General features: G+C 33.9%; 5 protein-coding genes across 9 annotated transcripts; 2 read left to right on the top strand and 3 right to left on the bottom strand.

Annotated features, from left to right (window-relative positions):
- On the top strand, nucleotides 1–2,922 carry LOC122599431 (SEC14 cytosolic factor-like). The gene is made up of 11 exons (XM_043771942.1): nucleotides 1–212; nucleotides 327–355; nucleotides 835–918; nucleotides 999–1,052; nucleotides 1,130–1,207; nucleotides 1,304–1,357; nucleotides 1,480–1,539; nucleotides 1,626–1,721; nucleotides 1,804–1,905; nucleotides 1,981–2,061; nucleotides 2,287–2,922. Exons 1-11 carry the CDS (start codon nucleotides 158–160, stop codon nucleotides 2,653–2,655), a joined length of 1,062 nt encoding a protein of 353 aa, XP_043627877.1. The 5' UTR covers nucleotides 1–157; the 3' UTR covers nucleotides 2,656–2,922.
- A 2,082-nt stretch (nucleotides 2,923–5,004) lies between these two features.
- Nucleotides 5,005–9,106, top strand: LOC122599302 (prohibitin-1, mitochondrial). Of its 2 annotated transcripts, none has more exons than XM_043771796.1 (6): nucleotides 5,005–5,112; nucleotides 5,898–6,093; nucleotides 6,858–6,974; nucleotides 7,335–7,505; nucleotides 7,629–7,841; nucleotides 8,560–9,106. In XM_043771796.1, exons 2-6 carry the CDS (start codon nucleotides 5,905–5,907, stop codon nucleotides 8,743–8,745), a joined length of 876 nt encoding a protein of 291 aa, XP_043627731.1. In that variant the 5' UTR covers nucleotides 5,005–5,112; nucleotides 5,898–5,904; the 3' UTR covers nucleotides 8,746–9,106. The 2 variants fall into 2 exon arrangements, with proteins under 2 accessions (XP_043627731.1, XP_043627732.1); XM_043771797.1 differs by having other exon boundaries at nucleotides 5,015–5,112; nucleotides 5,912–6,093.
- A 682-nt stretch (nucleotides 9,107–9,788) lies between these two features.
- On the bottom strand, nucleotides 9,789–12,562 carry LOC122599408. The gene is made up of 5 exons (XM_043771913.1): nucleotides 12,069–12,562; nucleotides 11,479–11,564; nucleotides 11,087–11,392; nucleotides 10,918–11,001; nucleotides 9,789–10,513 (listed from the first exon to the last, which is right to left on the bottom strand). Exons 1-5 carry the CDS (start codon nucleotides 12,408–12,410, stop codon nucleotides 10,081–10,083), a joined length of 1,251 nt encoding a protein of 416 aa, XP_043627848.1. The 5' UTR covers nucleotides 12,411–12,562; the 3' UTR covers nucleotides 9,789–10,080.
- A 1,606-nt stretch (nucleotides 12,563–14,168) lies between these two features.
- Nucleotides 14,169–18,380, bottom strand: LOC122599339 (WEB family protein At5g55860). Of its 4 annotated transcripts, none has more exons than XM_043771837.1 (4): nucleotides 18,366–18,380; nucleotides 17,428–17,493; nucleotides 16,633–16,804; nucleotides 14,169–16,111 (listed from the first exon to the last, which is right to left on the bottom strand). In XM_043771837.1, exons 3-4 carry the CDS (start codon nucleotides 16,801–16,803, stop codon nucleotides 14,381–14,383), a joined length of 1,902 nt encoding a protein of 633 aa, XP_043627772.1. In that variant the 5' UTR covers nucleotide 16,804; nucleotides 17,428–17,493; nucleotides 18,366–18,380; the 3' UTR covers nucleotides 14,169–14,380. The 4 variants fall into 4 exon arrangements, with proteins under 4 accessions (XP_043627772.1, XP_043627771.1, XP_043627775.1 ...); XM_043771836.1 differs by lacking the exon at nucleotides 18,366–18,380 and adding an exon at nucleotides 18,165–18,243; XM_043771840.1 differs by lacking the exon at nucleotides 18,366–18,380 and adding an exon at nucleotides 18,169–18,183.
- Nucleotides 18,381–21,926: 3,546 nt separating this feature from the next.
- On the bottom strand, nucleotides 21,927–25,368 carry LOC122600099 (protein NOI4-like). Its single transcript, XM_043772758.1, has 3 exons — nucleotides 25,260–25,368; nucleotides 23,542–23,730; nucleotides 21,927–22,506 (listed from the first exon to the last, which is right to left on the bottom strand). Exons 1-3 carry the CDS (start codon nucleotides 25,263–25,265, stop codon nucleotides 22,462–22,464), a joined length of 240 nt encoding a protein of 79 aa, XP_043628693.1. The 5' UTR covers nucleotides 25,266–25,368; the 3' UTR covers nucleotides 21,927–22,461.
- Between the last annotated feature and the right edge of the window lie 700 nt (nucleotides 25,369–26,068).

The raw sequence follows: 26,068 nt of genomic DNA, 5'->3' as shown, positions 1-26,068 counted from the left end.
ACACACACATAAGCATATATCAATATAATCAACAACTACTTCTCTGCATTTCATTGTCACACAACTACATCATCATCATCATCATTATCAAAAAGTAGATATATAGTGAAATTTTTTCTTTTTGCAAGATTTATGAAAGCAGATTGATTTGTAAAAAATGGTGATCATAACTCAAGATATGATCAAGCAATTCCAAACCTTAATGGAATCAAGTAAGTTTTATATATATATATATATAAAGTAATTTTTATTAAATTTTTATAAAAAGCCCATGATTGATTTTATATAATATTTTTTGTGATTTATGTTAAAATTTGTTTTTGCAGTTGATGAACAACTCAAGATCACATTTCAGGTTTAATTTCTGAGATCTGCTGCTATTAATTTCATAATATTTTTGATTACTTGTGGATTCCCTTAATAAAGTTTTAATCTTTTTCTTGATCTAAGCCAATAAAGTCAATCAGAAGTCACCATTTGATTAAATCTTGGATAAAGTCCAAAACTTTATTGTGTACGTTTGGGAAATTAGGTGTTTAAATGAATGCCCAAATTAAGCTCAGCTCAGATTTCATAATCATAGAGTTGTACAACACGAAACGTGTTTTTGGATCACAAAGCGCGATAATAGATCCCATGAAAACTCTGCAGTTAAGCGTGATAGGTGAGACTAGTACCAAAATAGGTGACTGACCCCCTCTGAAGTCCTCATGTGGTCTACTAGAACAAATCCGTATACTTGTGATCTAGACGAACAATATTGTGGTCGTGGTAGTTTATGTTTGTCTTTATATGTTGGTTAGGATTATATTCTGATATAAAGTTCATTTGCAGAATCTGCATCAAGGATATCCAACTGAGACTTTGGTTCGATTTCTTAAGGCACGAGATGGGAACGTACTTAAAGCCCATAATATGGTTATGATCAAACTCATTCTGGTTGGTAATCGAAACTAGTTATCACATTACATGCCTGCTGATGAATCTTGTATTTTCAGCTTATTGATTGTCTTAACTGGAGGATTGAAAATGAGATTGATAAAATATTATCGGTGAGTTTTGTTCAGTAACTTTCACACATATGTTTAAAGAGTACTTGAGAGTTCTAACTTGCTGCTTATATTTTCAGAAACCGATAATTCCTGCTGACTTTTATAGATCAGTACGTGACTCGCAACTTATAGGGATGTCAGGTTACACAAAAGATGTATGTTTTTCTTTCTTACAATCAGCTGATACTATTTGTTCCCTTTAGGTCCAATGTGACCTTGACTGATGGTCCGATTTCTTGAATTGATTTTAGGGAAGACCTGTTTTTGCCATTGGTGTTGGGCTTAGCACATATGACAAAGCATCTGTAAGAAAATAATGCCTTTCTTTAACAATTCACACAAAGAATGCATATCCAAACATTCAATTTGTTTACCTTTCATTCGAGATTGATCACAACGTTTCTTGGTGTTTTCTCTTATATTTTAGATTCATTATTATGTTCAATCACACATCCAGATAAATGAATACAGAGATCGCGTGGTATTGGTAAGTCTAAATATTATGATTAGAGTTTTAACCACATAATCTATGGTAGCTTCTCAAATAGGCTCACTCTCCTCCTTGCATTGTAGCCCTCTGCAACAAAGAAGTTTGAACGACATATAAGCACCTGTGTCAAGGTTTTGGATATGACCGGGCTTAAACTTTCACATCTTAATCAAATTAAGGTGAGGTTTTTGCTATTTTGTACTATTGAACTTGGTATTCTTTTGTCCCTTAATAAAACCAACTCATTTTTCTTCATTGCAGCTACTGACGGTTATATCTAGTATTGATGACTTGAACTACCCAGAGAAAACAGATACTTATTACATTGTGAATGCCCCGTATGTATTTTCAGCATGTTGGAAGGTTCGCCAGTTTTATACAACATTGTTTAACAACGTGAATACTAGTCCACACACCTAAAAGTTTGAATTTTTGCAGGTTGTGAAGCCGCTCCTGCAAGAAAGAACAAGAAAGAAAGCTCAGGTGCTTTCGGGTTGTGGTAAAGATGAATTGTTGAAGGTAATATACCAATATCAGGGTGTTTGGTTTAGGGTATGGGTATGATAGGGTTTGGGTAGTTTGGTGTGAGGGAATGATGCTGGGTTAAGAAATCCATACCGATTCCCGTTCCACTGTTATCTCACCCACATCCATAGTGATTCCTATCTGCAAACCGAACTCTGCCTTGGTGTATAATTATCTTATTGGGATCTTACAATAACTACATTGTCTTGAAATGGGCAGATAATGGATTACGAATCTCTACCCCATTTTTGTAGAAGACAAGGGTCTGGATCATCGCGCCTAAATAGAAACTCCATGGGTGGTGATGATTGTTGTTTCTCATTGGACCATGGGTTTCACCAACAGCTCTATACTTACATCAACCAGCAAGCTGCAGGTATCAAGCCTCGAGCCCCAGTCAAGCAAGGATCATTTCATGTGGGTTTCCCTGAACCTGACATAAGAGACCGTAAGATTGCCCAAACTATAGAAACGGAGTTCCATAGGCTGGAGATCCAGAATGGTTTCACTGATGAAAAAGATCACCTCAAGACAAATGAAGGAGACCATCAAAAGGAAATGATTGCACCAAAGCTGCTTCCTGTTTAAACCCGGAATCACTTATTACGTTGCGTATATGATAATTATTCTGATAATTTTTTTTTTTAACTATATTGTAATGTTATAACTTGCCCGATTGGTGGGAGTAGCAGGCTTCACACTCCCCTGAAACGGAAGGAAAATAGTTTCTACTTTTTTAACTTCAAAAGTCAAATATAGCGAGACCAAGATTGAAGCACAATAAACTATCAAATTTCCACCATCACCTTACTGATTTCATGTTCAAATTGTATTGAAGCAATTTTTTCTGTTGTATATGTAGACTGGTTATGTGGTTCTATGTTAAACTTGAAATGCTATTTAAATTCTATCAAAAAGTCTGAATAAAAATCTAGGAAAAAATAGGCCTTTGATGTAGAATGATGGTTTGAAATCCTGCTATTAGGAAGTTAATAGAGTTACGCAAATTTGGCTGGGCCAGGTTTGGTGTCAAGCTGCCATTGGGGTTTTGGTCAAGTGGTCAGGGTGTTTTCTAAAACATGAGAGAGTAAATCATTTAGGGCATTGACATAATCAAGATTTAAATTCGGGATGGGCACACCAATTTCCGGGAAACTTTTTTTTTTTTTTTTTAAACATTCAAAAACCATTTTATTGATATGAAGAACTAACAAGATGCTAAGTTTACAACATATGAAACGGAATAGAAATAGAAGACAAGGAGTTGTTTACATGGAAGTTATACATTGAAAGAGCACCAAGCTTCCCAATTAGTACGATATTTCACGGATCTATTTGTGAGCTATAAGAAGCTTGTAGACTTGATATATCCTTAAAAGCGAACCAATTTTAGGGAAATCTTCTACCAAGCTAGTAATTGTTGTTACTGGTCAAAGTTTATTAGGCCAGGTTGGGTTACTCATGTTTTTTATAATATGGAATTTTATTATCGCAACTAAAATGATGAAATTGACCCAATTACAAGTAGATTGCTTAATTGGGTCATGTTATACTACATTAACCTACGATCTTTCAAAGACTTTTTTTTCTCTTACATCACAGATCACACATTTGTGCTGGCCCAACCACCCAAAATTGATCAAAAAGTCATACTCCCATTTAAAAAAGCTTTTCGTTGTTCTTTCTTTAATCATTTCCTCTATTTTCAAAGACTTTGAAAATACTAACTCTTTAATTAAGAAGCGATCATAAGAATATCATATGTGTTGTATCTATAGGAAGAAGATTGAATAGATTTTAATAATAAAGGTGAATACTTATATTTATCATTATTATATGAAACGATCAAACGGGCCAAAGGCCAAAACATTAGTAGTTTCGTTCTTTAACACATTATTAACTAAACGACCATTTGTTACTAATTTAACATACTAAATCCAAACCACAACATTTTACAACATTTACATTTACAAAAGACATATTAGACTCAAGTTACAAAATGGATAACGAGTTTGGTAACAAGGGATCAACTATACTGAAAAATGCAAAACGCCATTTTACCATACTACCTTGTTGCACTACCAAACTACCAAAAGTAGGCTACTTCAACTTTACAAGATTCAAGCGAGTCAATCCATTTTATCTTTGTCTCTTGAACCACTTACGCTTATAAAATAGGAAACAACTAAAGAATATGCAATTTTCGTTAGTGTGTACATAATATGATTATGAAAGTTATCTACATCAAATCATCATTGTAGACTAGTATAATCATTAGCAACTCAACAAATGTTATAACATACTTGTACTAGCCGAATTCTACTAACAATACTTACATGGATCTAATTCTAGTAGTCTAACCACATTCGTACAAGGATTGAACCAAAATGTCAATTCTTATAAAACAAATGTAAATGAATAAACAAAAGTTATGTTTATATCTGTCAACTAGAAGAATAGTTTTTTTTTTTTTGGTTCATATTCGTTTATCTATAATATCTTATAATAATTATTAATCTCTCTCATAAAAGTGTTAGATGAAAAATTACCATTTTACCCTTTATAAATTAATTTACATCATTAATCCTTTATCTTCTAAATTATATCTGTTATCATTTTACATCAATTACATTTACACAAATTACTAACATAGTTACACCCACCATGAACAACACCACCACGGCCACCGTCACCACCGTCAATCGTCGTCACCACCAAACCGCTGCCGCATCACGCGGATACAATGCAAGTTAACTTTAATGAACAGACAAGAATAAAATGTCTAACAAAGGGGAAGGAAGAAGTGTATAGCAAATTAATAGAGGTGACCAAAATTGAAAGAATAAAAGGTCAAAGTGGCAAAATGGTAAAAATAGGAAAAGTTAAGTGTTGAAAATGAAAAAAAAAAACAAAAATTGTGGATAAACCTTAAACTTGGAAAAACACATTTCTAGTCCAAAACCCTCTTCTCTCTCCATTAAAACCCTTTTTATTGTTTCTTCTTCGCCGCCGTTCTCCATCCATCATTACCTAAACTTGTACCAGGTATCATATATACATCTACATATATATATATACACACACCATAGAAGCACGTAATTATATAAATTCTGAGTGTATATATATATAAGTGGTTAGTTTTAGTGAGATCTGTTATTGATTAGCAACAGCTTTGTTTGTTGTGTGATCTGGAGAACTAGTAACATCATTTTTACTGTAATATAAATTATTAGTTATGATTATGTGGTTTATGTATACATTTAATTATTTATGATGATGATAATACTGAAAATTATTATTCTGATTTCGTAAAATGAATTCCTAAAATGGTGGTTTGATTTTGTATTAAGTTTTTGATTTAGTGCCACCGGTTTGTTAGCCTTTAGTTCGATGTCGTTCGAGTTATCGGCAATATGTATAACTTAACTTATATATATATATATCATGAGTGAATTTGTATGAATGAATGAATTTCTTGTATCACGTTGCCGTTTGATTCACTAGTATTTATCATTTTTAGTTTTGAAGATGCCTTACTAGGAATTGAGAATTTATATGTTCCGTTTAGAGCTTATTGTATGTTATGACTTTATTTTTTTGTAAACTGTTTGGTTACTTTGCATTTCGGATAAAATACCTACGGTAGTTTAAGCCTATGATTTATACTGCTTTCGAATTTGAAAAATGTTGATAGTCTGAATTGGGTCTAGTTGTTGTTGAAAGTTTTATTTGTAAATTTTATCACACATATGCGGTTTACTATCTTTTCAACATGTATACATTTTAATAGTTTTTATTTCATGAGACAATTTGATTTGACATTCTATCAGACTTTTAATGGCAGGGAAGATGAATTTCAACAACATGAAGGTACCCAGGGTGCCTGATGGTGGTGCAGCATCTGCATTAATAAAGTTTGGAGCTGTTGTTGGTATCGGACTGTATGCAGTGTCTAACAGTTTGTACAACGTTGAGGGAGGGCATCGTGCTATTGTCTTCAATCGTATTGTTGGTGTCAAAGAAAAGGTCTATTTTTACTCATCTTACTAACTAATACAGGTTTAATTGCCGTCTGTTAAATTTTGGTTAATTACTTAATTCGCATATTCATATAAACATCTTGGCATTGTTAAGCATGTTAGTTACTCTTTGCACTTCTGTTTTCATCTTAGTGATGCATGCATGTATCTTATGGACAATTAAGTGCAAATTTGGTTTCACATAAAATATTTCTTGGTTTGTTCTTCAACACTCAGTTTTATAATATTTTTGTATAAGGAAATAGTTGTACAGCTACTTAATGTTCACATTCACTTAAAAGTAAAAGTAATTTTGTGAAGCTATTAAACAAAGGATATTCAACATCAATCTTTCAGTATATACCAAATAAATTATTACATTCACAAATAACATGACTAGCTTTTTTAGAAAATGAGGCAGGTATCTTACTGAGTCATATACATGTACTGATGTATACATCAATTTTGTTTTAAATTTGAAGCACTCTGCCTCAATTTTGGTACAGTTGCCACTGTACGTATGATCAGTATCATATGAACATTCAGATATCGTTTTATCTTGCAAAATCAAATGATACTGTCCCTTCTTTGGAAGATTCGTCATGTATAAGTACAATCAAATGAATGCTCTCCCCTTCTTTGTTGTATTCTTGTATGCCATTCTTTCAATTCCATTTACATTATATCACTTCAAAAAGCTCTGTGATCGTGATATGTCCATTTTAAAATCTATCGAGTATAAAGCTAAATGTTTACATGTTTGATAAATAGGTTTATCCAGAAGGGACACACATCATGATCCCCTGGTTTGAGAGGCCAATCATCTATGATGTCCGTGCACGACCACATCTAGTGGAAAGCACTTCTGGTAGCCGTGATCTACAAATGGTATCTCTCTCTCTCTCACTGTAACTGATATCTGTCATTTATATACTGATATGTGTATGTTTGTCACTTTGTTTTTAATTAATTTATGGATGCACGTGTCATATGTTCATGTAGTTCAAATTTCCTACTTTAATGTTATATTGCTAGTTAGTCAAATGGGCTTGAAGCTAACAAGACAACATCACTTTCTGTGGTTGTTTTCGTTTGATAACTATATCTTCTTACACACCCCAAGCAAAAGTTTGTTTTTATTTAGTTTATCTAAATGCTCACAAGCTCCCCTTTTGGCAAATTAATTGCTATTTTATTATGCCAATTTTCTGGTACTATCTAAAAATTAATTCAAATTTTGTCATGCAGGTGAAAATCGGTCTTCGAGTTCTTACTCGTCCTGTTGCTGATGAATTACCTGCTGTGTATCGAACTCTTGGTGAGAACTACAATGAGAGAGTCCTTCCTTCAATCATTCATGAAACATTGAAAGCTGTGGTCGCACAATATAATGCTAGCCAGCTTATTACCCAGAGAGAGGTATAGTATATATGTATCAACTAGCAACCCAAAAGCAGTGCCTATGTTTTATTGTATTAGGTATATTTATATATTCTTGAAGTAACAAATGCTTGATTGTTTATATCTAAACATGTTGTGTAGGCTGTTAGTAGGGAAATACGGAAAATACTGACAGAGAGGGCAGCCAATTTCAACATGGCACTTGATGATGTTTCTATCACAAGTCTCACCTTTGGAAGGGAATTTACTGCTGCAATTGAAGCAAAACAAGTGGCTGCACAAGAAGCTGAGAGAGCCAAGTTTGTCGTAGAAAAGGCTGAGCAAGATAAGCGAAGTGCTATTATCAGAGCACAGGTTAGACTCTTTCATTGATCCACTTACATTGTTTGAGTTTTACTGATAAATTTAAGGATATCCTAAATAAATACGAATTGGTAAATTCTCCTGGATCAAAATAAATGTGTGTGAGTGTGTTATTGTCCTGTCAAACAAAAAGATTACTTTTTTTATTTATTACAAACAACCCATCCTTTTTACAAAAATGCAAAAAGGATATTAACTTTTGCCAAGAATAGGCTATTTTCTACAATTAAGCTGTGTTTTTCTACCATTAACACTGCATGGTTGCTCAAAATTTGTAGATGTAATTTTGCAAAAGGCATGGTATATCTCGTTGTCATTTCAAAAAAATGTGATAGGGTTGCATTGGAAAAACAGTCACATTGGCTTGAAGTCGTAGAACCTATATCACGGCTGTCACTGGTCAAAACAAATCACTTTAGTAGACATGACATTGAATATGGAATTTGTGTAATTTTATGGGGGTATGAGCATCTTGCCTACGCATAATGCGAGCATATCCCATAAATCTCAAACTTTAGATTTGACTGGCATTTTTCTTTTCATGTTGAGAATAATCACGATTTAAATGTAGTGAAATATATAGAAGGGTAAGATAATATAGTTCTTGGAGGACACGAATTGAAAAAAATCTGATAGGTCAAATTTAAAAAATTAGAGGTCGCCTGTTTAAAGTTTGTAGATGAACTTATACGTGTTGTTTAAATTGCAGGGAGAAGCAAAAAGTGCCCAACTGATAGGTCAAGCAATTGCCAACAACCCAGCATTTATCACACTCAGGAAGATTGAAGCCGCTCGGGAAATTGCGTCAACAATGGCTAATTCATCAAACAAGGTCCTTTTGAATGCTGATAATCTGTTGCTCAACCTTCAGGAAATGAGCCTGGAGAAGAAATAGACTACTAAAAATAAAATGAATGATAATTGTCAATTGAAACATTGGAAGGCCTTTTGTGTTTCTCTTTAAAACCCGTTGTGAAACTGAAAGATTGTAACGTAACTGGTACTGAAAGCTCAAAACTTGCGGGTTCTATCAAGTCCTTGAGATGTTGGATTTCTTTTAAATGGTGCATGATGATGACAAATTGACAACGAGTATCATGTATGGTTAGTCATGGGTTCTCACATGATTTTTGGTTGGTCTTGTGGTTTTAAATGTTGGCATGACTTGTCAAAAACTTGTAATGGTTCTTAAATTTATGATTATAATAACAGTTGACGTCTCCGAAATAAAAAACCACCCTAGGGGGTGTTTGGTATATGGACTTGAAATCCTTGGATTTCAATTCTTTGATGTATTGTTTGGCAAACACCTCCTTACATTAATGTACATGCGTGGACTACATTTTGCTTTGTTCATTTGGATATGAATGGATGTTCTAAATTCATTTGTAATACTATATGCTTCTGAATTAGTCGTGAGCAGATACTTTAACCTACTTTTGTGTGTAGTATTGCCCTAAAATTTAAGCATATTTTCAGGCCTCATTTGTTTCTCCCCAAACTTTTGAAAAACCTTACTCTGATCCAGTTAGAGGTTTCAAGAGTTTGGGTGTTCGTTTTTTATTCAAATCCAGCGGCTCAAACTTCTTAAACAACTCATATCATTTGAAAGGTTTACAAACTTTTATTTTCCTTAAATAGTCTGAGCATTGTTTAGATGCAAAGTCAAAACCAAGAACGAATATAAACAGGGCCTTTTTCTTGGTCCCCTTTTTGAGTGTCTGCCCGTGTCTGAGAATGATGAGAACGTGAGTGGGTTTGTAACGATGCATTTCCAAAAGTAGATGGATATATACAATGGACAGTACCAATTACACATTGAAATAACTACATATATATTTGATTTGGGTCTAACAAACATATATATGTAGTGAAGCCAAGTCCCAATATTGTTCTCAGCGTAACACAAATGAAGCAATTTACAAGTAAATAAGGCAATTTAAAGAAATAGCTAATAGACCCATATCATATATTAAGCATTAAATACATGTAAAGCAAGCCAGGTTTATTCAAATTGCAACTCCAGTAGCACCGAAGCAGAGATGTATAAAGCTAGACCACAAACTAGCGAAGGAACCAGGACACAACACGTCCTGATTCCTGCATTTGTATTCTTTCACTCGATAGATTCACGTTTAACCTATCAACTGACATTGATACGCAAAGATATTTCACAAACATCACAGGTAATACAAACTCATATGCCTAACATAGTGTTAACAAAATGCAGCTAGCCCAACTGTCTGTAACAGTTGTAAGCAACTGCAACTGAGACTGCAGCACCAATAAGAGCAAGAGCTGCATACACATCTTCACTCTCCCAGGTCTCGAGCCATGTTGGCATTGTGCAAACCTTGTGTGGTGTGGGTGCAACTTTATTGCCAATGTTGATTGAAATTTGATTCTTGCTACCCTTTCTCTTTTCAGCCATAAGCTTTGTATCAAGATTAAAATTCACTGCATTTTCAGGTGGATTAGAACTGCCACAACAAGCAGAGCTTCCATTTGCTTGGCAACATCCGCCACCCTCCACCTTGGATCTGTCACTATGTACCGCCACAGCTGCCTCTTGTATGCCCCTCTCCATGTTGTTACCGCCATTTTCTATAACCCGTTGTTCTTGAGCTTTCAATTGGTCTTCTTCTGATAGACCCATCTGTCCCCTGAGGATATAAAATCCTTAAAATATAATCCACTAATATTCCGCCTTTTTAAAGTCGAGTGTAGTTGGTAATTTAGGTAATATAGTGAGATATCTATGATTTCAATGATTAGAAAGATCGATAAACATTCAGTACTTCACATGCGATACATTAGTTTGTCTATCTATCTTTACCTAACTAAAGAAAGTTTATAAACCCCAACCCAAATGTGTCTAGTTTCACATGGTCATCACATATTCTTTGTCCATTGCCCATAGCGGTCCTCTTGTTGTTTTCTTTTGATATACAATTTAAAAAACTGACTGCAGCAGAAATGGTCCATCGAGCTGATATTTAGCTGTGTTTGTATGCATAGTACACAATCGAATATGCAACTCTAAACGCATAGGATAAGACATAATTACCTCCAAAGCCAGTCAACAATTTCACCTTTCTCAATGTGTTGTTCAAGCAACGTTGGTACATCATCAGGCATAACATATCCATACCTGTGAAAAGCATAAACTCATAACCCATACAAATTTTCGACTGAGTACCAAACAATTCAGCATAGGGTATTGTATGTATGCTTACCAATGACCCGTCACTTTCCCATGATTGTTTGATCCAAATATAATCACGTTTCCAGCATACTTGTGACCCCCAATGTGCGAGCACGGACGAACTGACACTTTATTTTGATGACCACGCAACTCTATTTCATCTTTGAATCTAGAAACGAGTGCAGGCCCACAGACACCGCATCTTTTATCCCTTGCACCATGAGCACATACAAAGATGTACGATCCTCTTAGTGGTTCGGGACTTCCAGGCAGCCATTCACCATCTTTTACAAGAACTTCTTCCACGAATGTGTCAACATCAAAATGTGTCAATCTCCTACATTTTCATCAGATTGACCACTCATTATAACAATAACAAAATAACATTAGACATAACTAATGGTTGATATTTCATATACAAACCTATATCTGATCATATCAGGGAAGATTAATACATCTCCATTTGATGTCTCGGTCCCATCATATCCCTCACATATAGTCAGCCGAGTCTATAGAAATTTGAAACAAGTCAAAAACAAACATACAATCACCACTAACCACAAAAATAAGATGATTAACATGTTCAAAACTTCAACAACAAAAACACGGATATCAATATCATCCAAATGGGTGTTTAAATTAGCTAAAATTTTCCAAGCTTATCAGTCAATTAAAGTTTTAAAAAGCTAATAAGCACATCTAAATTTGACTAAGCTCATATGCCTATAACAATGAGCTTATCGGCTTCTTGAAACTTTAATAGACCGATAAGTCTTCCAATCACTATCAACCAACTTTTTCATTTTGCAAACGCAATAATCAGATAATCTTCCCAATTCACAAACACCCATTTTCTAACTAATAAAAGACACCCATCACACACACTATTTAACAGACTAGCAATCTAAAAATCAATCAATAGATACACTCTAAGTAAATGTATATATATACATACACAGATACATACATATATATATATATATATATAAAGAGTGAAAACCTTAACCACCCACCGGGCGATTCATATCTGATTTCCGGGAAGTAAGAGCGGCAGATAAAAGCCTAGGCAAGCGATCAAATTCAGCAGCTTCAATACGAGGGGGCCACACTTGAGGTTTTTTGTAACATAAAAAAACATGCCTTTCATAGTATTTAACGGTTCCAGCAACAAGACTTTGCCGGAAATCAGATCGGGAGAATCCAAAATCTTCATCGCCGCCGTCAAAGCCGCCAAGGAATCCATCGTTCTGGAAGCTTCCAGAAGCACTGCCGATTTGAGAACTGTCTGCTTCGTTGACTGATGATGATGTTGATGTGTTTAAGTAATTTAATTGTTCGTCTCTGTTTGTTGACATTTTTTGTTTGTTTTTTTTTTCCTTCTTAAGAAAGTGTTTGATGAAATACCTGAATGAAAAGTAAAGGCTTTAAAGAGATGGAAATTAATGGTGGGTGTTTTGTTCGTTTGTGGTGGTTCTGTCCACTCTCTGAGTGTGATTCAAGAGTGATGTCTAACAATGTTTGTGTATCTATTTTTACTTTTTAAAATCTATTTATGTATATTTCTTTTCTATTTTTTTTTTCCGAACGTTATTTCTTTTCTATTAAAATAGATTTTATTTATAAAAAAAATAAATTTAATGAGCCTAGTGTCACATTACATAATCAATTGCAAGGATTAAAGAAATGAAAATGTATAATACATATATATCAACAAAGGGAAAATGATATCTGCTTCATCAAACAAACAGCCATATGCTTTTTTCTTCACAAACCAACTAATGATATCCCATGTGTTTAAATAACCAAGAAATTTTAAAAAAAAACATAAGAATTTATGCTTGAAAATAGGCAACTACCTATTTAGTTTGGCAGGTATTACATCCTCATCAACAAATGAATGAAGTAAACATATTATTAAACATATTTTTTTAGATGTATGTATCATTACTTTTTATTTTAATTGATCAATGAATAAACACTGTCTACCCGGGTAGGGATGGAGCTAGTAAGGGGACTGGGGGGTGCTTAGCCTCTTCCAACCATTCATGCTTTTCGTTGCAAGGCTAGTTCAACGGGTTTTTTTAAAGCAAACCACCCTCATTCTATAAATGTTTGATTTCTAGCCATGACTGTTCAAGTAAAACCTTTATATTTGGTCCATAAAAGTAAACCATCGTAATAAAATTTTATTTTACTAACATTTTATTAAATCGTTATGTCTTTCACATTATATTGTATACAACGATCGGGAAAGAAATACGGTTGAGCCCCCTCAACGTGAAATCCTAGCTCCGCCTCTGTACCCGGGGTAACTTTATGGTGAAAATGGTCCCATACGTCTATGAACATTAGATAGAATTAGGGAGCTCAAGCCTAACATGTAGTTTCATTCCAAAATAAATAAATAAATAAATAAATAACTCATGAAATACCTAAGAGTATGATTTTCAAATTAGGGAGCTCAAGCCAAATATGTAACTACATTCCATAAAGAACTCGACGAAATAGTTAAGAATATGATTCTCAAATCTAGCTTGGAGTTAGTAGTTTGTTGGCAGAGCTAGTAGCTACCTAATAATTGAAGCTATAAAGTAGATAGCTTGTAACTTGTAAGATATGAACGTAAAGTAACCTCAAATGACAAAATATTAGTTTCAAAAGGTAAAATGTAATTACTTATTCGGTATTTAGGTAAAGTATGTTTCCAAACGATCGAAGTATTTTTCAGAACCTAATTCCAAGTAACTTATAGTGCGAGAACTTATAAAAACCATTAACTATTAGAAGTTTTTTTTAACCAAACAAGTAACCTTAAACTTACGAAAATCATAAACTTAATTTCATGCAACTGCAACTCTGCACGGAGTTTTTGCCATACATGTCATAAATGGCAAAGGATAGAGGTGTCATTTGAGTAGAAAGTAATTTGTAATCGATATATGTTTTTTTTCCCTTAAATACTAACTACTAACGTATAAAAATAAATTTACATATTAAAAAAGGAAAATAAAACTAGATGAAGTATGTCATGAGTAAACTTTTCTAACATGTTGGCATTCTTGAGGTAGCCATTTGTGAGTTTTATGATGGTGCTTGAAACAAACAATCTGAAGTTAAGTAAAAAAACTCATGAGTAATAATTTAATGATTCCGAGTTCAAATCTCTCATATACTAGATACCCGAGTTACCAAAAGTTTTGGTCACTCGGGTGTCATTTTCTTGTCGTTCACAAAAACACGAGCTTTCATTCTCAAGTTAGGTTCAACAATATACACACCAACCACTCGTACACTCCAAGCAAAACACAAACACTTTCAGAGCTAATTACATGGGCTTCTCACCAGGCAAATATGAAGGAGAAGATCCACCATCAACCTGCGATTTCTTCCTGTGGAAGATGCCACTGAGATTGCTGCCAAGCACTTTTTTCGTCTTTTGCTTTTGTGGGGGACTCTGCTTGTAAACCGGGGTTGAAGGTGAAGATGGTGTCTGCTGCATTTGTGTTTCTTGAAGGATTAAAGCTGCGGCTTCTGCGGCTTTCTTCTGTTCCTTTTCCCTCCACCTTTTAAGCTCTCCTTCCACCGCTTTCTTGGCAGCCTCTGCCATCTCTGCACTCTTTAGTGCAGCCTCGGTTTTAGCTTTCATTTCATCAATCTCCTTTTGTGCCGCTTCTAGTCTCTTCACTGCTTCTTTCTCACTAGCTCTCACAGCCTCCACCTGTGCCATTGCTGCTTCCATTTTCATCCCTGCTAACTTCTCTGATTCCTCGACTTTCCTGATCAATGACTCATATTCTTCTTGAGAGATCGTGATTTTCGATCCTGACCCGGAAGTTGATGCGCGTGCAGCATCGGTTCTTTCAGAAATTACCTTTATGTCCTCGAGAGCTTTTGATTCGGCTTTTTTTGCTTCATCGGCTTCTTGTAAAGCAATTGTAAGTTTACTTTCTGCTTCTTCCAAAGCCACTGCCATTGCTTCTGCTTCTTTCTTCAACTCTTCAGCTTTCTCCTTCATCTCTTCCGATTCCCGTTTTGCATTTTCACTCTCAGAAATCAATTGTTGATAAGTCAACATCATTTCATCGGAAGAATCAGTGACCTTAGCTTCTTCAAAATGAGCTGTTTCAAGATCTATCTTGCTTTTTTGTAGCCTGGCATTCAGATTTGCGGCCACAGATTCAGTCTCTGCTTCTTTTTCTTTCAATTCTTCATGTTCCTTCTTAACACTCTCGAGCTCAATCTTTAAAGATTCCAACAAGCTTTTTAACGAGCTTTCTTCTTCAAGAACTTTCTGCAACGACTCTTTAGCACCATCAAGCTCCATGGTCACGTTCTTCAACGAATCAAGATCTGAAGCCCTTGCATTCTCCATCTCTGCTTGCAATCTTTTTATCTCAGATGTCGTTTCTGCAAATTGGCTTTCGAGATCTTTCGACATTTCTGGGTCAACCCGTTCACGTAAAGCAAGTAATTTCTTTGCAGACTCTTCCAGTGCTGCTTTATGAGCAAGTTTTTGAACATTCTTCGCAGAATATATCTTTTCTTGTTCTTGCTGTACTTCCATTGTTGCCAGCTTCACCTGCTCAATAGTCTTTTGAACAGACATTATCTCCTTTGATACCTCACCGGCTCGATCCAAATTTGAGTTTTTTGTTAGCTTGGCTTCTATTTCTTGATTAATAGCAGCAGTTTTTTCATCCAACGCTGCCTCATGATCATGACGGATTCGTCTTAGTTCTTGTTTGGCAGAATCGAGTTCTGTAAACACAGCAGCATACTGTTCTTTTGTGTTTTCCAGATCTTGTTTTGAAACATTTGTGTCTCCAACATCAAGATGTTTCACCTGATTCTTTGCTACTTCTGCTTCTTTAATTGCTGACTCCTTTGCCGCATTAATAACTTCCAGCTTGTGTTTAAGATCATCAACAGTCCTTTTGGCTCGTTCGAGCTCCGTAAGTGCACCAGTTTTCGTAGTTTCAGCACTCTTTAACTGTTCCTTTAACTTATCAAGCTCTTTCTGTGCCAAGTGGAGCTTCGTTTCCTTCACCAAGACCCTCTACATTCATAAACAAAATTTTCTGAAAACCTTATTCCTCAAATATAACTAAAATTGCAAGTTACAATGTGTATGGATGTGTGATAATGATAGTCAGAACCAGTTGTGGAAATACTGTTTGCTTTTATGCTTAAGGCTCGATAATCGGATAATAAGATGATCTTTATGAGTATTTAAGAGGTTCTAATTATTTAGAAAGTTTATGTAAATAATGATCACAACAAACAATCTTGCTGAAGAAAGTAGATGATGCGTGAGATGGCGTGAAGTCTACTTTATATAAGGTTCAATTAAGCAGTAAATTGGTGATTTCGTTTACCATATTATAATTGGTATTATTTTCCGGATAGCATGCAACTGGTTACCAAAAACCAACTACTTAACCCTTTAATCAGAGAACAGATCTGAATCTATTTAGCTAAATGCCTAAATATTATAAACTTATTACTCAAATAGTCAGGTCCATAGCACACATCCAAACACCCCCTTAGTATAAATCCAAAGAAAAACAAACAACATACCTCAGCAGATTGAGGCTTTATCTTCTTGATGGCAGGTTTTTCACCTGAAAAAGCACCTTCACCAAAAAGATTGACAGCATCCTTGACGGATTGAAAAGGTGCCCTGGTGTCGATCTCTCCAACCTCCACTTTTGGAGAGTCGGTTTTGCTTTGACGATCTTTTGCGACCATACTGCTTCAAAATGGACATGAAGGCATTAATTTTACATCAACATAAAAAGGAAAACATAACATTTTCTATTCCTCACGAGCACCAATTATACAAAGGAAGTCCTTTAAAAAAAGCCCATTGATATCGTTTATTTGATTCTCAAGTTCACAGGTTCATTTTCGTTCCTCGGAATGGGCCCAATACTTTTTACCGCATCATATTAATTGGTCCCGCACAATGAGAACGATAAATAACTTAACAATAGGGTGTTCATGTTAGTACTTAGTAGTTAGTAACAACTAAACAAAGTTTCCATACATAACTGTTGCTCTATAAGTGCATTCGTAATTCATTCCTCTCATTTATAAACAAGAAAACTGTAAACATTCAAATGTCTTGCATAAACACCCATCAAAATCACACAACTTTCAAACAATACTAAACAGTATCTATTCAAAATCACTAAAACATACAAGTATAACCATTTGCACCATAACTTTATGTCTAATACTCTAATTGCTACCACAAAAGTATACAATATCAAATAGCTATAACTAGCACAGAAGTAAACATCCCAAATCCACTTTTTTACTCAAAAGGTGACTTATACAAAAAAGTAGATAACAACCATGGGAAAACCATACCTGGTTATATAGGAATAGTCTTCACTCAAATTACTTTTTGATAGCAGCCTAACAAACTCAAAAGCCCTGCAAAAATAATATAAATGACATAACCATATTAGCATCTATACATACATATTCATTAAAAAAAAAGAAGCATCATTTAAATGGAAAATAGGCATTTTACCAAGTTGACATGACTGCATACAAAAAACCAACACATAAACTTCAAAAAATTAAATTCTTTTCAAAATTAACACCCAAAAATTAAATTTTGAACCACCCTAAAAACATACATATAGAAAGGTATCATTATATTAACTCTAGGTCTGTAACAACAAGGACAACGATACCCAATCGCGCAAAAGCCGGGATATGGGAGGTGTGATATAAACAGTCATACCTCCACCTAAGGACAGACAGACTGCTCCAGAAAGACCTCCTCAATCCATATGTATAACACAAGGTAAAACATATATATATTTTTTTAAAAATTCAAGAAATCTTTAGTAAAAATTATACACTTGCATGATCAAGACCAGTTAATGAAAAATAATTAAAAAAAAAATACCCTTTTAAAATTATTCAAAAAAGATCATACCCAGAATGAAAAAAAGACAAGATAGTTGCAAAAGCCTTAAGATTTTAAAATAATCAAATCTTACAGTGATTAACAAACAAAAAGATGGTCTTTTTAAACACCCAAATTAAAGAAATAACACAAAAAAATTATATATACAAGGGATAGAGAATAGTACCAACAAAGATTCAAAAAGGGGGTTTGATACACAGATGAAAAAATGTCTTTGAATGTATGCAAAATACTAAAAAAGTCAGGGAGATATATATATATATATATAAATTAATAAATTATAAATATGTAAAAATTAACAAATCAGTGTGAGAGGGAGCCAAGTAAGGTTGAATGAATCTATAAAATAATGAAATGGATGTTGTACCTTATGCATCGATGGTTGTACAATGGTATGGCGTTCTTTTGAGCTCTGCCTTTTAGGCAATTTCATACCCGTGTGTTAAAAGGTAGTCACTAGTGAGACTTTTTTTACTGATTGGGTTTTGTTATTTATTTTACCCAAAACAATAAGTAGTAAAATTTTGGTAAACTAAAACTAAAGCTAAATGTAAATTGGAACTTAAAATTCAATTAATTATGAGCATGATTTATCTTTTACTCTTTTTTTTTTTTTTATAAAATAAATTATCTTTCCTTATTCTCAAATAAGGAATTAATTACCTAAAATATAATTTTTTTTATTTACTTTTTTTAAAAAAAATTTTAGTTTTGATTCAAACGTGATGGAAATAATTTTAACCAGCGATTTGTTGGATTTCCAACCTCCGCCTCATGGAAATTATCTTGAGATGAGGCATTGGGAAAAAACTCACATCTGGGACCCACATAGTGATTTTATAATACTTTAATGAAATTATTTATAACATATATTCAATCCTTCAAATAACTATATCACATTTTTTACACCAATCACTTTTACATTAATAATCACATCACCGATGTCACCACTGCTCGTCGTCGTTACATGGCGTGGGTACCCCTCTAGTTATAATACCCATTATATAGAGTAGACACGGATTAACTAATACTAAAGCGAAATATTAACACAAATATTTTTAAACGTGGTATGTAACAACTGTTGTATAGCGAAAGCAGAAACTTAATTTATACTCGTATATATTTGACTAGTAACAACTACTTTAGAGAATGAAAAACTCCAAAAGCATAATTCTTTGTTTTCGGCCCCACATGCTAGCTATACGCCTATATATCACAATGTCACATCCAACTATTTTTTCTCTTTTTGCCGAATTATTATTTCGTACTCAAACAGAGATACATACAAGTGCGCATATGTAAACGGGTAAAAATAAGCGAACATCATCATATCAAGAAGTTTTGTCATGAGTATCTCGATTAACTAGAATCAATGCCCGTGCATTACAAGATGATAATTATTATAGAGTTTTTAGTGCGTATATCAATGCCCGTGCATTACAAGATGATAATTATTATAGAGTTTTTAGTGCGTATAGTTGATAAACGGATAATAACAGTTAGTTGATAGGGATTAGTGTGCCGGAATGTAACAAACTATGTCCATAAGGTTATAGTGTGCATGAACTAACGTTTTTTTTCTATTGTATGCATAAACTTAGTAAAAATGTTCAAATCATACAATGTGTATACGTGGCAGCCTGTATAAGCTGCCACGTGTAAAAAAAAAATTTTTGAACAAGCCACGTGTAAAGTTTTTATTGGTCGGTCACAAAAAGTTGTATGATATAAACTTTTTATTAAGTTTATGCATACAATAAAAAAACGTCAGTTCGTGCACACTATAACCTTTTTGGCATAGTTTATTGCATTCCGGCACACTAAATTTTAGTTGATATTGTTAATATCAGAATAAGATGACAATGTACTGTATAGATTAATTTATGTTAATTAGTTTTCATTTTAGTTGGTCAATACATAATTTATAATTATTATTTATCGAATAAATAATTCTTAGAAACTAAGTAATTAACCAACACCTATGAGTTCACTCTATTTGTTTTTTACCTTTTTTAATGGCATTGAGTCCTCACTCTATTCTCTCCGCTCTTAGGCCCAAGTGGTGTCAACTCACAACTCACCAAGTTTGGAAAACCATAACCGGATCATTATACCTAATTCTCTCGTCTATCACGTATTGATGTTAATACAAAAAACCAAGGTGCATGGATGAGCATAATTATTGAAATATCAAAATCGAACCGGTACCGTACCGGTACTGAAAATCGGTACCGATAGGGATTCGGTATCGGTATAAGTTTTAGAGATTTGATGAAATCGGTTTCGGTACCAATCGGTTCGGTACCGGTTCGGTACGCCGATTAGTAGTACCAAAATTAAGTTTTTCCAAAACATGTAGTATATATTTATAGACATATGGTGTATTCACTGTATTGTGTATAATTATAGTTATGTTTAATTTTGTTATGTAAAAAATATTTATTTAAAGTTCATAATCTCTACTCCCTTATAAATCAAACTTTTTTATTTTTAGTAATTTCTGTTTTTGAATTACCATAATTGTCCTTGACATTTATTTTAATAATTAATACTTTAAGCCTTTATCTTTTTAAATATTCCACTCAACTTACACCATTTGAGACTTGACACCGTCACCACCAAAAATAATACCGTCACCGACAATACTAGACCGTCGTTTCCACTTCCGCCGACCGCATTGCGCGGGTACCATGCTCGTGTTAGTACAAAGATAATCTATACCATAGATATGGAAGTTATACGGCTACCAAATGTTACAGGCCCTTGAATTTTGATCATGTAAATATAACATCAGCCTTCAAGTTTTATTGGCTTAATTGCTAATTTACTTTGATCCTTGTGGTATGTGTCTAGACTCTAGACATACACTCAATCAAGACAAAGGTCTTGTATACGACACTCCTGAAAAGTATGCATCGTCTTTTTGCATACAATTGAATCAAATCTGTTACAATTTTAGTTCTACATATATAGTTAATTGTTAGGGACTTGGTTCCAAACACTTTTTATGGTAAATACGGTACCAAATAGGTACGGAACCGAAAATCCCGGTACGGTATTCAGTAAAGGGTTTTGGGGTTTTTCGATTTCGGTATTTTTCAGTATCAGTACGATTCGGTACGGTATTGGCACCGATACCATCCCTACATAGAAGTGTCGAGCTTTGCACCACCTATACAATGTCCTTGTGTGTATAGTGTCAACTTAAGCTTTAGAAGGCCTTAAAACAATAGCAATTTCGGAAGCCTAGTGAATTAGCATAAAAACTTAAGCAATGAAAAAGAAAAAAAAAAAGGTATTTGACTAATGTGAAAGTCGCAAGTCGTTGGCATTGTTGGTTGGCTGCTTTTTGGTTGGTATGTTGTTTTTCATTGTAATTTGGAATAATCCCCAGAGTTTTATCCTATGGAAATATTACATTCTTACCTGTTACGTATTGTGAAAAAAAAAAGAGTTTTATCCCATGGAAATATTATATTTATACATGCTACGTACTGTGAGAGAAATGGTTACATCCAACGCTACTTATGCGGCTGTTTTGTTAGATAAGAAGACCTAATCTATTAATCTTTAAAATAAAACTCAGGTTTGGGGGTCAGATAGTTAGGGGGCCTAAAGAAAAGTTCATTAATGATTGAGTGATTAATCTTTTTTTTTTTAAATGGTTTTCATAGATGGAAAACACAATTCACCTTCAATTGACGAAAAGAAGTTTACCCTAGCCAAACACACACTTATGTCTTTGCCGAGTTAAAAGATATCAATCATACATGTGGAGCAAAACGTGTATCGCACTAATCTTTTTATGCTAAAAGGTTGAATGTAAACAAATGTGCCAAAAATTTCTTGAGACGAGAATTCATGCTACCAACTCTTACCAATTGAGCAAAACCTAGCTAAATACACAAAAAAAAAAAAAAAGATCATCTAATCAATAGGAAATACGTTTCATTTTCATTCAGGATTTCTTAAATCAAGTTTTACAGATTTTCAAGAATATGGACCATACCTAACTGTCCCAAATCAAAGTAAAACATTAACTGATGGAACTTTCCAACTCAAACAAAGACCAAACAAGGTTGACCCAATATGACAGTCTTGACAAATACTATACATAATTACATATCACAAGACCAAGCTATTGAAGAATTACATATCACAAGACCAAGCTATTGAAGAATTACCATCCATCGCATATTCAGGTACCATTAAAGTTTCTGATAGTATAACCAAAGCAATTGGTCGAAACGACTACACATGACCCTGCTTTAAATTGATAGCATACAACACACAGAAAAGTAGAGAACTGTAGAATATGTAATATAGACATATTTGAAAATCTTCCCTTTCCCGTTCCCGTTCCCCCATCAAGAAGACTCACTCTATTACACACAAGATGAAAGTAAAAGTTTGTGAGGCCAAGCTAGGCCCCCGAATGCCTGTTGGACAGGATAACGACCACGTCAGGATTCAGTATGAGGTGCTTGCATGCAGCAACACCATTTTTTCTGCAGATAAAAAAAGTGAAAAAGAGATGGTCAGAATAATGTAATTTCCATAAACTACCATCTACATGTCAACCAATGAATCTTTACAATTCACAAGATGGGAATTCAAATCGCTTCAGATACACTAAAATATTACTTAATCGACTGCAAAATGATTGTAAAATTGCAAAGCCATTCCCCAACTCAAAAGAAAATTGTTAAAATAGCCTATAAAATTGTTCAAAATCAAATCTGGTAGTGAATTACATAAAAATGCAACCTTTTTGAACCCCAAGAAAAGTAAAAGCAGAATATGCAAGGAAAAAGACAACTACCAGAAATATCGAAAACTTCAAACATCAACCCCCAACCCAGCTATACAGCTACTAAATCGTTAAACAAAGATGTCAAACTATTTCTTGTGAAAGGTTATACAAAAGTTGTGGTAGGATTTATATGTCCAAAGAAGCACAAAGTCTATGTTTACATTTGAATAAGGTCTAACTATACTAATTCTTCCAGCAACACTAGAGGGAACTATATACAACAAAATAAAGTTTAAATTGGAAAATTTCAGGTTGCATTTAGTTACAGAAAACTTTTTCTAATTTTTCATTTCCAAGAAGATATAAAGGGTTTTTTTGTCTATAGAAAACCTTTGTAAATTTTGAATTTGTGTTTAGTTGTCAAGGGGAAAACACGCACCACTAACATTTCAAATATTAGTATCAACCATTTCAGTTGGGAGGTATGGGACTTATAATGTAGACTCCAAGCTTAATCCTCCTAGAGCGATAATGGTTATGACTGTACATGTACTTTTATTATGTTACAACCGTCCATGTAGCATGTGATATGGGTGTCACAGATTAGTGAATGTCTGTGTAGTGTGTACTTAGTGTTGCATCCCTAAATTTTCATGACATAATACAAGTTTCTATGCTCTCTGTCCACATACAATCGGGAAAAAGAACTCATTACACACAATTATCACATTAAACAACTAAAACAGTATCAAATAAAACTATAAGATACAAAGGTTAACTAGCTACTTACAGCTGGGGTTTTTTTTACAGGTGCACCAGTATGCTTTAAACCAGGATCTACATTTGAGGGTGAGTCTGTGTTACCACCTGTTTTCTTCTCATCCCTGGCTTTATTAAAAATTACAGTGAATCCTTCAGCTGAAGCAGGATCATTTACATCCCAATCTCCAAACTTCGGCAACGGCCTACCCTTCTCCTCCTACCAATGCATACATATACTAAACTTCTTTAGCATTAACTTCAATCTTTTTGGGTACAAAACGCCATCAAACACATATAAAAACAATGACATTCTTGAAGTCAACATTACATATGAAACACTCAAGAACACATAAATACCAATTCCCACACATCCACAATACATACCTATTTGGCTATTTGTGATATACGGATACCCAAAAAAACCAAAATTAAAGATATAACATTATCCGATTTAGAGGGAACACCAAGGGGGACTAACTCAATGTTTCGGCATTGATATTCTTCAGTTTAGCCCCCAAGTTCAAACCCCGCAAGATACAACTTTGGGGCCGGCTAAATCAGTTCCGTCAAGGAGAAATTTCCAAATATGGTGATGTTTCCACATATCACTGTGTGGACATCATTTGTAAATTGTTGCGTTTTAGCCTATTTTTGTAGGAAAGCACAATTTTTTATATCAAAATAAGGTGAAGTTGTGGTCATTTTAAGCACATTTTTATGCAATAAGAGAATCAGATATCGTTGTCGGATGACACCAGACGCCACAATACTTTCCCCACTACATCACTTAAAACCCTGTTATCATCATCGGGTGATGCTGAAGCCGAGGACACCCTTGCTATATTAATATAATATATATATATATATATATACACGAGCATGGTACCCACGCGTTGCGGCGGATACCATGGACGGCGGTGACCAGGGTGTTGGTGATGATGGACGACGGCGGTGGTTATTGACGGAAATAAAGGGGATGTGTGTTGTTTTGGTATATAGAAAGAGAGAATAGTTTGTGTTTTTGTTAGAGAGAAAGAGAGAATGGGGATATTTGTGTTTTGTTTTAAGGGAGAGGTAAGTTGGTAAATTTTCATGTCCCAAAAATTCTGAACTTTCAACACCACCCCTATAATTTTTATAAGATAGTATAGATTATATTTATGCTTATGTCAGGAGGAAAGAAAAAAGGGACGACACTAGACAAAAGGAAGCCGAGGACAACGTAGCCGACCAACTCCATACATGATCAACAACTAAGACGACGCCAACACCTATTCATGCCATACCACATCCTCTAAGCACTTACAAAACTGAAGTGACATGTACATACCAAACTTAATCATACACATCAAGTTTCATACTTTACACATATACAGCTCGTTTCGAAGACTAAACATTTTCGCTAAACATCATCTCCTCGAAAAAGATTTTTATTTTCCTTTAAAAAAAAAAAAACAAACAAACAAACAAACTCCCAACATCCATTTTGCATAATTTTTTCCTATATTCAATCATGAAAATACTACAAAAACTTAATTAACACATGATCAATCAAAAGTACATAATCATGATTAACAAGTAATTAGTCCATTCACAAACAGATACATACACATATACCTACACGCAAAGATAACAAACATATAATCAATAGATGGATAGATATCGATCTTTAACTATGAGCAAAAAAATAATAATATAAACAATAATAATAATAATTGGATTTAAGACAAAATATATAATTCTTACCGACATAAATAATTTGCAGTGATTCAAGTGTGTGTGTGTGTGTGTTTTAGAGAGAGAATTTGTGGAGGAATAATGGGTATAGCCCTAAATTTAATTTTAGGGAACTTTTTATTATTATTTAATTTATATTTTAGTCAGGGATAATACAGAAAGGAGAAATAATTTATGTCTATTAATATGGGAAAAGTCAACTAATAATAGAAACATGTTATTTGAGTTTTATGGTAAAAAATTGCAATGTATTTATACTATGTTATAAAAGCATTTGGTCTTTTTTAAAAATTTTAATTCATGATTTAAAGTACCTAAAATATCATTTTCTTTTATTTACTAATTTAAACATCTTTAATTAATATACCTATATTACTATTAAATCTTAATCACTCATTTTCTTCTCTCTCCTCAAATTTCAACTACTCATTTTTTTTCTCTCATCCATAAATCATTTTATTCATCTAATTCATTCAAAATCTTTTATCTCAAAAACCGTATATCGATAAATTATAAAAATTATATGGATGTTCTTTTAATTTCATGTTATTTCATCAGAGATGTCATTCGATATACTTTGACGAATTTTTAAATGTGAGGGTGGAGCCCTTACGGATAAAGCATTTGACTATCACACTATATGATGTATGCCGCAATGCACGAGCACTTTTCTTCGTAGTATAAACTAGTATTTTATCTCGTACATTGCCGCGAAAGATGATTTTTACAAACATGGTAAAGTCACTAACAAATATTAGTTCCGGATTGTTGGCGACAGAACTATGAAATACATAAACAATTATTAAAAAAATTATATA

The sequence above is a fragment of the Erigeron canadensis genome, chromosome 5 (genome assembly GCF_010389155.1).
Source record: "Erigeron canadensis isolate Cc75 chromosome 5, C_canadensis_v1, whole genome shotgun sequence".
Taxonomy (NCBI): domain Eukaryota; kingdom Viridiplantae; phylum Streptophyta; class Magnoliopsida; order Asterales; family Asteraceae; genus Erigeron; species Erigeron canadensis.
The sequence above is the reverse complement of the archived record's forward strand: the minus strand, read 5'-3'. Positions and strand labels throughout refer to the sequence as shown.

Excerpts from the sequence above, each read along its gene's own strand:
- LOC122599431 (XM_043771942.1), top strand. The coding sequence starts at position 158 with ATGGTGATCATAACTCAAGATATGATCAAGCAATTCCAAACCTTAATG. Across the intron at positions 356-834 it reads AACTCAAGATCACATTTCAG|AATCTGCATCAAGGATATCC; the intron begins GTTTAATTTCTG and ends GTTCATTTGCAG. Across the intron at positions 1,208-1,303 it reads TGTCAGGTTACACAAAAGAT|GGAAGACCTGTTTTTGCCAT; the intron begins GTATGTTTTTCT and ends AATTGATTTTAG.
- LOC122599302 (XM_043771796.1), top strand. The coding sequence starts at position 5,905 with ATGGCAGGGAAGATGAATTTCAACAACATGAAGGTACCCAGGGTGCCT. Across the intron at positions 6,975-7,334 it reads GTAGCCGTGATCTACAAATG|GTGAAAATCGGTCTTCGAGT; the intron begins GTATCTCTCTCT and ends TTTGTCATGCAG. Across the intron at positions 7,842-8,559 it reads GTGCTATTATCAGAGCACAG|GGAGAAGCAAAAAGTGCCCA; the intron begins GTTAGACTCTTT and ends TTTAAATTGCAG.
- LOC122599408 (XM_043771913.1), bottom strand. The coding sequence starts at position 12,410 with ATGTCAACAAACAGAGACGAACAATTAAATTACTTAAACACATCAACA. Across the intron at positions 11,565-12,068 it reads AATCAGATATGAATCGCCCG|ACTCGGCTGACTATATGTGA; the intron begins GTGGGTGGTTAA and ends AAATTTCTATAG. Across the intron at positions 11,002-11,086 it reads GGGAAAGTGACGGGTCATTG|GTATGGATATGTTATGCCTG; the intron begins GTAAGCATACAT and ends TGCTTTTCACAG.
- LOC122599339 (XM_043771837.1), bottom strand. The coding sequence starts at position 16,803 with ATGGTCGCAAAAGATCGTCAAAGCAAAACCGACTCTCCAAAAGTGGAG. Across the intron at positions 16,112-16,632 it reads TAAAGCCTCAATCTGCTGAG|AGGGTCTTGGTGAAGGAAAC; the intron begins GTATGTTGTTTG and ends TTATGAATGTAG.
- LOC122600099 (XM_043772758.1), bottom strand. Across the intron at positions 22,507-23,541 it reads CTGTAAAAAAAACCCCAGCT|AAAAAATGGTGTTGCTGCAT; the intron begins GTAAGTAGCTAG and ends TTTTATCTGCAG.